Source organism: Pollicipes pollicipes, unplaced genomic scaffold (assembly GCF_011947565.3).
Source record: "Pollicipes pollicipes isolate AB1234 unplaced genomic scaffold, Ppol_2.1 Scaffold_2555;HRSCAF=2994_pilon_pilon_pilon, whole genome shotgun sequence".
In the NCBI taxonomy this organism is placed as follows: Eukaryota; Metazoa; Arthropoda; class Thecostraca; order Pollicipedomorpha; family Pollicipedidae; genus Pollicipes; species Pollicipes pollicipes.
In genome coordinates, this window is record NW_023596136.1 from 2,234,911 (window position 1) to 2,248,071 (window position 13,161).

The 13,161-nt window shown below is 51.9% G+C and overlaps 1 protein-coding gene across 1 annotated transcript in view; it reads left to right on the top strand.

Moving 5' to 3' along the window:
• Positions 1 to 12,797, top strand: part of LOC119107489 (glutaminyl-peptide cyclotransferase) — a 38,598-nt gene extending 25,801 nt beyond the window's left edge. The window contains exons 6-9 of the mRNA XM_037230943.1: positions 4,956 to 5,126; positions 9,135 to 9,357; positions 9,947 to 10,110; positions 10,780 to 12,797. Coding sequence (XP_037086838.1) covers positions 4,956 to 5,126; positions 9,135 to 9,357; positions 9,947 to 10,104 — 552 coding nt within the window. The 3' untranslated portion in view covers positions 10,105 to 10,110; positions 10,780 to 12,797. The remainder of the gene's footprint in view (positions 1 to 4,955; positions 5,127 to 9,134; positions 9,358 to 9,946; positions 10,111 to 10,779) is intronic.
• The last annotated feature ends 364 nt before the right edge of the window (positions 12,798 to 13,161 follow it).

Below are 13,161 nucleotides of genomic sequence, written 5' to 3' on the forward strand. Positions count from 1 at the left end.
GTGGCTCAGCGATGAAACCAGACATATTAAGAATCACGTGAATATGATGAGTCATTCTTTATCCTGAGAATGAGCTCGTTCTCATTTGCAACGACAAGCGTGGACATGATCTTGGCAAGAGCACAGCGTTAGCGACACAGCGGGGCGCAGCGAGCATGTTCTGTAAAATGAGAAACAATGAAAATTAACATCTAATGTATAGATCTGTCTTATGGGTAGTCTGTTTGTCTGATGTATATGTCCTGCATCAACCCTAAATCGCAACCAGACAAGCCAGCCGTTTGTGCTCCTCGCGGCTTTATTCTTCCCTTTATGGGGTCGTTCCCTCTCGGCACAAGGTGCCGAGAACGTGACAAAACGGTAACGTGACGGAGAGGCTTACGGAAAATGCCGCATTGGTCCAGCTAAATCTGACCCGTTTGCTCCGCTCGTTACTGCCTGAAAAGAGGCACTCACTCATACGTCCTCAGACGGGCGAAAAATGAGAGGAGGCAATGCAACGCGTGTCAGTCCAATTAGTAAGGCATTCGCTCGCTGGACAGGCGTTGGTAAATCCGGCGCGGTTAGTGTCACTGATGCATCACTCATCTCGCATTAGCGGCAAAATTAGATGTGATTCATTTTTATGGTCATTACGTTTGTTATACAGTATGTGCCTTGGTGTGTTTAGGAAGGAGTACACCCGGCGTTATGTCAAAAGGAGATGGCTTGATTTAGTTGTACGCTAGTTTTGCCTGCTTGCCGTTATTTTATGTCTGAATGTGAAATGCAAACTCTTATGATATACGAACGTTCAACTGCGATACCAAGCCAATGAACGCCTTATTCACCAAAAATGATGATCCGCATCTGAGCCAAGCACCGTTCGCCGAAAGCGCCCACATCCTGACACCCCCGCACTCGGTTCTATAACAGTCCATATCTCGTGTTTGTGCCGGCATTAGCCCGCCATCCGCGTGGCGACGGCGCCCACCTGTCCCCCGCCCACGCTGCCGCCGCCCACCCACGCCGGTGAGAGCCCCTGTTTCTCCTCCCGTCGGTGGACTTCCGGCCGGCACCCGCCGTGACGTCACACCAGACCCCTCCCCGTCGCCGGCGGCGGCACCCTGGGACATGTTTTGTCGGGGATTATGGCGGCAAGGCGGAACTCATTTGTGCGCCGGCCGGCACGCGGGAACGCCGGTATATCCGGAAACGGCTGGGCTGAGAGCGGCGTCGCACCAGCCGCTGAGCGCACGGGCTCTCCACCCAGAGCAGGGCGGGTCGGGGACGACGGAGGTTCGGCGGGTGGTGGCGGGCGCGTTTGCAAGGGGTGTAGTGAACGAGACTCAGAAAAATGTGGCGTGACTAGGGCCAAGATTTTTGCGGCGGTGCTATGACATGTATACTTTTGCACTGAACTTTACTAGATCATTTAATGTGAATTAAATTAGTTTTACCCTTCGTCAATAGGCACATCGACAATCACAAAGCGACAATCATAACCACTACACGAAGAAACAATACGACAGTTAAGCATGCCACATACTTTGAAACATGCATTGCAAACGGTTCTTGAATGTAGAGCAGGCACACGCGCTACGTCGTTGCTGATGACATGCTGTTAGATATTTGCAGCCGGTGGACATATATCGCCTTTCCGTGGTTGTTGTTGGGGCGAGAAAGAGATAAATGATTAAGCTGGCGTGTGATGCGCTCAGTGGTTTCATGGCTGTTAGTGACCTCTCAACACGAGGTATCAGGTTTGGTGTAAAAGGCCAACATCGAAGGCGTCAAACTTTTGCCGCACTATACCAAATTAGTCTAACTGCTATAGAACATTCACCACGTGGTGAAACTGACGTCTCAGGAGGTTACCCCAGCTGCAAAGTTCCCCACTTTCTGCGATCCGGCAACATCTGTGCGGTTTACGCACCCATAGTCCTGAGCGCGGTAAAAAAAAAACCGGGAAAACATAAGCGCGTCGAGATGATGCTCGGCAGAACACTGTCATGCGCGGCCGCGTTTGGCATTGGGGAGAGAGAGAGAGAGAGAGAGAGAGAGAGAGAGAGAGAGAGAGAGAGAGAGAGAGAGAGAGAGAGAGAGGGAGAGAGAGAGAGAGAGAGAGAGAGAGAGAGAGAGAGAGAGAGAGAGAGAGAGAGAGAGAGAGAGGAGAGAGAGAGAGAGAGAGAGAGAGAGAGAGAGAGAGAGAGAGAGAGAGAGAGAGAGAGAGAGAGAGAGAGAGAGAGAGAGAGAAAGAGAGAGAGAGAGTAACATTCACTGAACGTCTTTACAAATGCAGTGCCGAGTGTGGCGGAGGGCTTGCCCTCAACTAGATGCAATGATATTCATGTTTATGGGAGTTGTCATACATGGCACGCTTGATTTTCGCACCTTGCGCCGCAGCAAAATGTCTGCAACGTGTCACCATATGGAGTGTTCTTTCCCGAGATCGCCTCTCTTGTTGGTGGGAGCATGTCTCTATGCCCTGGAGATCCCAGGGTTTGCTGTCCAAACCGTAAGCACAGCGTCTCCCTCCTGTCTGCAAGTGATTCCTTTTTCAGAATCTGTAGAAGCCGTTGATAACTCTTGTCATGCTCGGCAAGGATTTTGAGAGCCCGCTTCTGTACTCGCTCAATTTGTTGGGCTTGAGGGCCGGTGAGCTCGGGATGAAAAACAGTCGCAGAATGTTCGAGCAATGGTCGAACTTATGTGATGTAAATTTGTACCACTTGATCTTGTGGCGGACTGAATTTCTTCATAACGTTAGGCATATATAAAGCCTCCGAACCTCTCTTAACAATTTCATCAACATGTGCCTGTCACGTCATATCGCTGGATAATGTTACTCCTATAAGCGTAGTACTGCTAACAATTGGTAAGCTGGTCCCACTTGTTGCGATGCCCGAGAGTATCAGGGGTTTCTTAGCAGTAAAAACGTGCACTATCTGACACTTCTCAGTATTAAATACCATCTTATTTGCAGCTGCCCATCCACATTTGTCAGTTTTGTCTTGCAGTTGACTGTGCTCATGTATTCCGTCAGTTTCACATGCTTTATATATTGATATATCATCTACATATTTCAGACGATGTTGTGTCTCCGAAGCAGCACCGTTGACCATAGCTAAAAATACAGCCGGTCCAACCAGGATACCCTGCGGAGTGCCGCAAGTTATCGATTTCCAACCACTAACCGTTCCATCTGGCATCTTTGCTCCCTACTCTCGGCCCTGGAGAAATGAGGCCAGAAGAGCTTGTCTGGCTAATCCAACTCAGAGAGTGGATTGTGCAGCAATCTTATCAAGTAGTGGGACGTTGAGACACCCTTTACACTACCCTTTACGTTGAGGCGTCCTTGACGTATTGGCGTTTGTCTATTGACGTTTATCTATTTTCTGTACGTCTGTATTGCTGGGGCGAGTGGCCGAACCCGGAGCGGCCTTTGTCCAAAGGCAGGACGGTGGTTGTCCCCCGGATCAGGCTGCGTTGCCGCCTGTTTCTGCAAAGTAACGTTCCGTCGTACCGGCGTCAGCCGTCATGCCACGCTGGACAAACCGTGTGACCAGAGCCGTCTCCAAAGATTGATGCAGATCTGAGGCCCATTCGTGCTCCAGTGACGGCGATCTGCATGCCGTCAGCGCGGCGGGCTGCTGTTATACGAAAGCCTTTTGCTAACCCTACGCGATAGGCTTGCTTACCCACCGTCATGCGGGATAGGTTTCCTAACCCTATTTTCTTGCGCGCACGATAAATTGTCTGCTAAACACGATCGGATGCTGGTAGCGACTTTCCTCCAGTGGAATGCAAAGGACAGTGACGCGGGTTGGCAGTGGTTCGCCCACTGTTAGCAAAAGTTGCGCGTAAACTCGATGGGTATTGCGTGCTGGGACGACCTTTTGTGTACATGTGATGAGGGCGTTGGAGGGGGGGGGGGGGAGGGGGCAGCCGAAAACCAGAAGACCCAACACACCTCAAATGTGTTTGTCTTATCGGACTTACAGCACTCTGTTTCGGCAAACGGCGACGCCCGTTCCTAATTGTTGTACCCTTTCACGAATGGTCCTGCAGTTGAACAGCGTAGTAGTCATGCCCATCGAGGCCCCAATAAAGTAGGCTTAAAGACAGGCAAAATAACTCGATAAGACAGGTTTTGTGTGGCATTTAGCATCTTCCCTGAGGTTTGGGCTACCGAGAAGGCACTGTCTGGTCGTTGAAGGAAAAACAAAACTTCTTGGCAGTTCAGATCTCTTAAAGGGTGATAACCGAATTCCGGTAACCGAATGCTCCGGGAATATAGACCTACTCATAGACGGTGGTTGGGAAATTCGCACTGCGCTCGATGACCTCATGTTGGAAATTATGCAGTGTCTCGTGATATCTCTTATCTCCGTGCCACATCATGTTGGAGCGAAAAACATGAAGGAAATGTGGTACGAAAACGAAAGAGGGGCTAACGTCTACCTAGCAGAATGGAAACAAATTGTGAGTTGTGGGTGCTAGATACTAGACCAAACGACGTCCTGTGCTTACGTTTTACTGTTGCATTCAGAGGCCACCGAAAGGTGGCGTCTGGGAGATATACCAGTCTCCACTGTTGCTAGAACTCATTTGTCCTAACCGTGCTGCATCGCAGCGAAAAAAAGTGTAAAAAGTCGTGTTTAGGTCCCTCGTCCATCTCCTCAGAGTGTCTGTCGCCACTGACCTAATTCAGCTGCTTCTGAACCGTGACGTAAGGAAATATGATAAGCCCGTCATCCCCTTTGCTGTGCGTGAGGTCATGCACCTCATTCGCGCGGGCGTCAAGGTTTGAACCTACCCAACGGATTTAGATTGCTCACAGGACCCGACGCTAGGTCGGGCCCTGCTGCCCCGCACCTGACCGCGCAGCCGTACCTCCCCCCCCCCCCCCCCCCCCGCTGGGGAGTGGCGGCCGCGCACGACCCAACAGCTGACGACCCCCGGCCGAACCGCAGGGCCGCTCGGACCTGACGGTGCAGCTCATGTTCCTGGACGGAGAGGAGGCGTTCGTGCGCTGGTCCGACCGTGACTCCATCTACGGCTCCCGCGCGCTGGCGCGCGACATGCAACGCTCCGTGTTCCAGCTGAGGAACGGCCAGTCAGCCGTCTCGGAGCTGGACCGCATCGTAAGTATAGCCCAGCCGCGAGCCGGCTGTCATCTCAGCTGCCGCCCGCTATCAGCCGCGGCTCGCTGTCAGCTCAGCTCCGGCCCGCTGTCAGCTGCGGCCCGCTGTCAGCTCAGCTGCGGCCCGCTATCAGCTGCGACTTGCTGTCAGCTCAGCTGCGGCCCGCTGTCAGCTGCGGCCCGCTGTCAGCTCAGCTCCGGCCTGCTGTCAGCTGCGGCCCACTGTCAGCTCAGCTGCGGCCCGCTATCAGCTGCGGCTCGCTGTCAGCCCAGCTGCGGCTCGCTGTCAGCTCAGCCCCGGCCCGCTGTCAGCTCAGCTGTGGCCCGCTGTCAGCTGCGGCCCGCTGTCAGCTCAGCTTTCGCACAAGCCGTGCAGCAGGCCGGGCTCTTTTTAGTACAATTTTGGTATCTTAGAGATAATTTAACCTAGTGTTTTGCAAGACTGTCTTGTGAGTGTCTCAACAGAGTCTTTGGTCTTTCCGGGGTTAGTCCGTCGCGTTTTCTAGAGGCCTTTATCTGTGCAACTACTGATTGGTAGAGGTGTGTAGAGCCACCGCATTTTGTAACAAGGACCGCAGTGATGGACTGTGCTGTTTTTAAGGTGCATGTGTGCAGCTTGTATGAGCAGGCGCAAATTTTCTATAGCGTCGCGGCATACGCAAAAGGTAGCCTTCTCCTTTCGGTTCATATGGAATACACAGCATCGTCTCGGTCGGATAAAGCTGCACGACGATTGCTGAAGCCGTGCTCACTTCTCAGCACAGGGTGTGTGGCGGCGCAGGCCCAGCTCCTTTCAAGGAGGGAGGGGATGGACGGTCGTCATGGCAACAGCTTGGCTGGGTGTGTGAGCACTGTGCAGAAGTTCACGTGCCCTCCAGGACCAGACATAGATCCGCTTTTGGACGTTTTTAAGGGTTGGTTTCATATCTTGGCAGCCAGAGCAGATGAGGGCATGCATCGGACTAATGAATTACAGGCGAATGTGACATGTACAAGTCAGTAAGCGATCACAACGCTGTTCAACGGAAAGTGATGCCAATTGGGCGACGAACATGCAACCTCGACTTTTCACGACTAGTCTCAAATACCTTTGGATCTAGCCTGAACCGACAGAGAATGGGCCATGCAAGCTACAAAAGTGTGAGGCCATGGTCCTTGAGACCAGCGTCCACCTGAAATATTCGTATTTTACAACACATTGGTGCAATGGTAAAATGCAACACAAAAATAGAATACAGTACATTGTTACAGACATGCAAAGAAGCAAGCAAACAGTGCTGGCTCGGACTTCGTCCTGCTTTTCAGACTGTTTCACTCGCGCCTTCAGTACATGTGCTTGCGCTTTGTGTTCGGCCGCGGCGTGATGGACAAAAACCATGCATTATACTAGTGCCACCACGCGGAAACGGCCTCCTATGTTGTCAGTGTTATGGTCAAAGACTTGTACAATTATTGCAACGTAATGTAAAAACTCTCGACAAAATTAAAGATACCGAATGAAACTGGCAACTATGCCACAACTTTCTGCATGCATAACTGAACATTGCCATTCGACACGCCAAGTCGCTCAAACTTTGGCAACTTTGCCATAACTTTCTGCATGTTACTGCACTTCGTGCAAAAAACGTACCATTCTATAGGCGACATTGTCTGAAGAGGAGTTGGGCGCGAGGCATTCTGAGCACGATTTCAGCGTCAGCGCTAGTGGACTGCTTTGTTTTGAAGAATTGTGCAACATAAACTTTGTTGTTAGCCAGCTATATCTCCGGCACCTTCCCCTGCGAAACCACGCTGTATCCTATGAATGCAGTTGTCAAGTTGTCTCCTGATACGGCCATTTCTCATATGCGGTCTCAGAGTAGCGATCGCATGCTCCCGGGAACTCCTTGGAGCGCTTCATTACGCAAGAGCGCTGCTCTGACCAACCGGTTTCACGAGATCGACTGCCTTCCCTCCCTTCCTGTAAAGCGTATCATTATCCTTACAGCATCGGGCGAGCCCAATGGCTGGATCGCAGGGCTGTTAGTGAAAGCTGCTTGTGTTGAGCTATTCCGGGGCGGGTCGCGGGGGTGCTGATGAGCGAACTTTCAAACTGTCTGGGCGCCGCCCAGCCTGAGCCGCTGTTTGCCAGTCGCCGCCGCGGAGAAGGTCGATACAACAGTCAGGGTTATGAACAGCCGTCACATCCGGTGGATTTAGTCGCCGGCTGTTATGGCCCATCCATTATTTCTGCTTGCGCGAAGTGTCGCTCGTCAGGCTGCCGCGTGCTAGAGCCAATAATCCATGCGATCTTCGGCGGCGTTAATTGGGAACGCGACACTCCGTCGAGGGTCGCCCTCCTGTCACTTCTGTATTGATCGGTTGTATGCCGGCAGCCTCCTCAACCGGCCCGCTCTGTTACACGGCCGAGCGGAGACCCTAAGAAATGTGAGCGGAGCGTAACGTAAACGAAACGTTCAGAAAAGACAAAAACAGGAGCTGGGTGGAATCGCAAAGTAGCCATTGCTAACGCACGGCAAACGAACGCCATCGTGGTGTGTGGAGCGAGTGTGGCAGGGCAGGCGTATAAACACGCATCGTGTCATGTTGCTTTCTGAAAGGCGAAAGATACGAGGGCGATGATTCTCTTTGGTTGCTTGTGCCTGGTGTGAGCCCTGATCCTGCAAACAAGCCGGACGTTGGTGACGGAATCCCCGCGGTAGAGGTATGTCCGGGGAGTAGGCACCCGTCATGCAAGAGGCTACCAACAATCCATAACAATTTCATGTAAGCTGTCGGGTGAGCCCCGAGCTTGCGATGAGCTACTGCACCTTGTGGCTCCACGCATCAAGAAAAGAGCGGCTCAAGGTATCTATTATCGGTTGAAATATGTTTTTTAAGATGACGAAAAGCACGGAATGCATTCAAAGTACGCACTGAACTAGCACACAAGGCAAATTGCATACACAAAAAAGGGCACCGCTGTCGCGTGCGACACGATGTAGCCAAACGCTGCGTCCATATCCAACAAGATAGCAAGATCAAGTTATCTTTTAAGCGCCACGCTCCGTTCTGAAGGCGCTCGTTTTATGATTGTGGCCTGGCCCTGGTTTGCACTGGACTCCATTCACCGCCTGCTAAACATAAAGATTCGTTTTACGTTTCGTTTGCGCCACCCTTATGTTCCACTTAAGCTTCGCTTCTGAAACGTATGGATCTGACCAACAGAATCGGCGTTTATGTAAACGTGGTGATCGAATATTGTTGTTGAGGTAGCACTGGCAGAATGTGGTGTCATCTATTACCTGTTGGACAATATGGGACACGCTTTCTTTTCTTGGTGCTAACTGTTCACGTTGCGCTGCAACACTTTTGCAAAGTTTTGCACACACGCCTTGTCCGACCGGACTCGTTTTGCACGCCGACTGGGTAGCCGGCACACCAGTGTGGTGACGAGACATTTGGGGTGCATATCATGCCGTAATGGCGCCATGGGCTGGCTGGCAAGGCATCGGTGCACGGATGCTACTGTTATGGCTCGCCTGAATCGGTCGTGGTCAGAAACTGGCTTCGGGCAACACACAACTTTAGATTCACTCTAGAGGACACAAGGCTCGGGATGCTCGGTATGCCTTCCTCATTGGACTTCGCACGGATACTCTCTCAAACGTTAGAAGGTACGAATGCCATAGCAGCAAATACATTCATTCGTACTGCATGACTTGGCATAAAAGGAATTTCAACTTCATGACACAGATCAAGGTCATGGACTGAATGTTGCGTGAAACTATGCATTTTTGCGGCGGCAGCCACTCACCATAATCCGAAATTTGGAAGTCAGGTCTTCCGTGAGCTGTGACACTGATGACGAATGTTGCGATATGAAAAGCCATAAGCTCTCGAATGGAATGTTGCACGAAAAACTGTCGTTGTCCTTGACATTTTTCCCAGTTACTGTGACCACATGACTGGGTGTCGTAAAAAGGTCGTCATAGCGCCATTCGAATCTAAACATCGCGTGCCTCTACAGGACCTGTTCGTCCTGCTAGACCTTCTGGGAGCCTCCAACCCCACGATCTCAAACTACATATCGGAGACGAACGGCGAGTTTCGGCACATGGCCGCCGTAGAGAAGAAGCTGCGCAAGAGCGGCTACCTAGAGGCGGTGCCGGCCATCTTCAAGTACCGCAGGTTCTGGGGCCTGTTCGGCGCGCCGCAGATCAGCGATGACCACCTCCCCTTCATGCGCCGGGGTGAGACCCTGCCGCACCGGCGCAGCTCGTCCGGCACGGTCAGCTAGCGACATTGGGCTGGCAGCTCTGTGGAATTGCTCACTGCTTTTTAGTAATTTCACACAGTAATTTTATGACACACAGTAATTTTCCATTGAAAGAACATAGCATTTCGGTCAGAGATCATCAGGGCACGCAAGCCATGTCAGGAGCTCGACCTTTTGTAACCGCATCTTGGTGACCATACTTGGTAAAACAGTCTGCAATGTAATCAGGCTGCGTGCTATTTGAACACAGCCGCCAACTTGTTGTGATGGCAATAGCTCACAAACAACTAAACTCTTTCTGCGTCTTCTTTTATTTTTGTCCGAGCATCCTACAGCCCATTGCCTTTGCACGCTCACTATCCCACAAAGCTGGAGGTGTCAAAGCACCCGCCTCGTCCACGCGCCGGGCAGCGGTCGTGTTTTGGCCCTGGCCTTGTCTGGCCTCCATTCATTCGCCGATTAGCTGCGACATCAGCTCTGCTTGACGCGCAACAAGTGACAGCTGTGACACGTTTCCTGCTGATTGTTTGATAACGATCGGTCGTATTTCGTCGGCTTTCCAGGCGTGAAGGTTCTGCACGTCATCCCACACCCGTTCCCTTCTGTGTGGCACAAGAACTCGGATAACGCCGCCGCCATCCACCGACCCACCGTCAACAACCTCAACCGGATCATGCGCGTTTTCGTCGCAGAGTACCTCAACATACCCGCCTACCTGTAGGCAAAGGTAAGTGAAGACTACGTGCATGCACCATCTGTGTCGCGGCCAGCCCCCCTCCGCTTCCACGTCCAGTCAAAGTGAAACTAAGGTGCAGCCTGCATTCCCTGTCTGGTAGATATCACTGAATGGAACTGGTTTTGTCATGATTTACAAGTCACGGCCAACGCAATTCTCCTTGGTATTTTGGAACAGAACGTATTGAATTTTCGCGAGTCAAAATGTGAATTCCAAGCGGCAGCCATGACGCTCCTCGTCCTATGTGTAAGTTCTCAGGTAGGCTTAACGTGTTTCTGTACATATGCAACGGCCTAAATGGGGCCGGTGTTTTATATCGCTGCGTGACCTGTGACGCAGGGCGCCGCTATCGCTGCGTGACCTGTGACGCAGGGCGCCGTTATCGCTGCGTGACCTGTGACGTAGGGCGCCGTTATCGTTGCGTGACCCGTTACGTAGGGCGCAGTTATCGTTGCGTGACCTGTGACGTAGGGCGCCGTTATCTGTGAAATGGTGCCAGAGTTCGTGTTCGCCGAGCTTTCAGTGGCGGCACTCATCACACATGCAACTGACACGTAATCGAACGGAAGAGGTGCAGATGCTTGCTTTACCGAGGATGACATCTTGTACTGTGTTAGATGGGAAGCCTCTGAGTTGGGCCCATGTCCGCGTGTGTTCCAGGAGCCGCCATGAAGCCGGGCCGGGAGCTGTTCCGATTGGCCCTGATCCTCGGTGACGTCAGTCACTGACCGCGGGTTGTCACAGGGTGTGGTACAGGACATTCGTCCAAATCAGCAGACCTGACCCCTGGCACAAGATGGCCGGCGCCGGGCACGTTTTGACTTTGTCCTGCTCCGTTTTGTTCAAGTTCACATTGTGTTTTAGCGATATGTCGTCTTATTGCACGGACAATTGTTTGCGTTTTTATGAGATGATCGAACCCCTGTTGAGCGCTACGACACTATGACTTCAGCTCGGTGACTCTTCCGCTGAGCATATGAACACTATCGAACATATTTGCCACTAAATATTGTTCATGCTGAGGTAATATGCACTACAACCAGATACAGCACAGACACTAAATGCGTGCCGACAGAAAATGCGAAGGGCTGATGAGGCAACAGAGGAGAATGTGCCTGCCATGTCCTGCTCCTCCCGTTCCCAAAATCTCACACTTCCTTCCAAATGTAGTGTTGTGAAGTTGTCATTTAGAACAGACCCCGGGGTCTCCAGGGTTCCACGCATTCATTGCTTTCAGGAATAGCCGACATGCTGTTGGTGCTTTGCGGCGCCCAGACCCCAATAAGAGTCGGCGGCCTCGCTTACACGCTGCTCGCCTGGTGAAAGTCCCTCAGAGACCGGGGTTGAATGCCGTCATTGGTCACCGCTCAAGCCCAAAGATGCATTCAATTCACTCACCCAGTTGTGCCGAACAGACTGCCTCGCTTGCCCTTCTGAATTATCCGAGCCGAGCCCTGCATTGACTTCTTATGTGCCTGTTCGTGTGCGGACTTCTAATGTGTACGTCTGTGATACTTTGAGACCGCGCCATCAACTACGTTGTTATTTTCTGTAGGTGCAGCTGCGCACCATGGGAAGCGAATCATGAAAACGAACATTGGTAATCGTTTAGTCTACAGCTTCCGAGCCGCGAGTCGGTCATCAGCAGACGTCTAAAAATTCGACGGCTGTCCTGGTTTGGAGTGTGGAATCAGCGTGGAATTATAGGCCACATGCACGTAGGGTACACCCGACTGGACGATGGCCATTCCAGGATTAAACGGCAATCTATGATGTCCTTGTTTTATCTGAAATCGGCTCGAAGTCTGCAGTGCTTCTGATGAAGAGCACCATATTGTACCCATTTGAGCAGAATAGTGCCGTTCTGTCGTCCGAAAATCGTGCTGTTTTAATTTGCACCCTCGAAGCATCGAAATTTACCGGAGTCGAACGGCCACTGGTTCGCCTCAAAGGACTAAACCAGTCGTCATTGGCCCCTAAAACGGCGGGCTACCATCTGACCTCTCGTTGTATGACTTTAACTCAGTCTGAGGTGAAGTGGTAAAGGAACGTGTATAGCCATTGTCTACGACAGAAGTTGAAATAGCTTGCGTCAGCTCAATTACAAGTACGTTTCTAGCAACCGCCAGTCCGAAAGCACGCCATCATATTTCCCCATTTCGAACCCAATTATTCGTCAAAGGGGTAAGCATTCATGTTCGTAGGACGCCTGTATTGATTCATATTTTGGGAATGTGTGAGCTACATTCGAATGGGAAGGGGTTTTGGAATGCTCGGTCAAGGTAAGCAAATTATATGGCGTTTTCCCTGAGGAATGAATCCTCAACCATGCTCAGTCACCTTCATGACTGTTCATGATTTGCAATCATCACATGGCTTGCGTTGCCTCAAGCGGGTGTCACCCCGGGCAAATGTGCAAAACCGCTTGACAAAATTGGTTTGCAACAAAGCTTTTACCGTGCGCTGCAGTGTGCTCGGAAAGGTGTAAATTGACAATTTGCTTCTTTGCTCATTCGTTGTCGATCAGATAACCATACTTTGATCTGTCCTTGCCTGACCAAGCCTGCTGAGTCCCGGCAGGTCGAACGCAAAGCGCTGTGTCATTTATTTCAGACGACATACCGGCAGGTGCACATAACATCACCCAGTGATGTACGAATATATTTTGTCACAAACTTGCCTACGCGTGTGTGCCCATCACTGGCCCAATAAGCGGGCCGAGGCTGCGTCACAAGCAGGGCAGAGCAGGGCCGCGACATGAGGCTCAGAGTGATCGCAGCTCAGGGCACCGGCCTACCCAGCGCTGTACTGCACGGTGGGCACTGCTGCACGGGACGCTCACTCGCACGCAGCAGGCCCAGCGCTGTACTGCACGGTGGGCACTGCTGCACGGGACGCTCACTCGCACGCAGCAGGCCCAATGCTGTACTGCACGGTGGGCACTGCTGCACGGGACGCTCACTCGCACGCAGCAGGCCCAATGCTGTACTGCACGGTGGGCACTGCTCCACGGGACGCTCATGCGGACACGGCAGGCCTTGC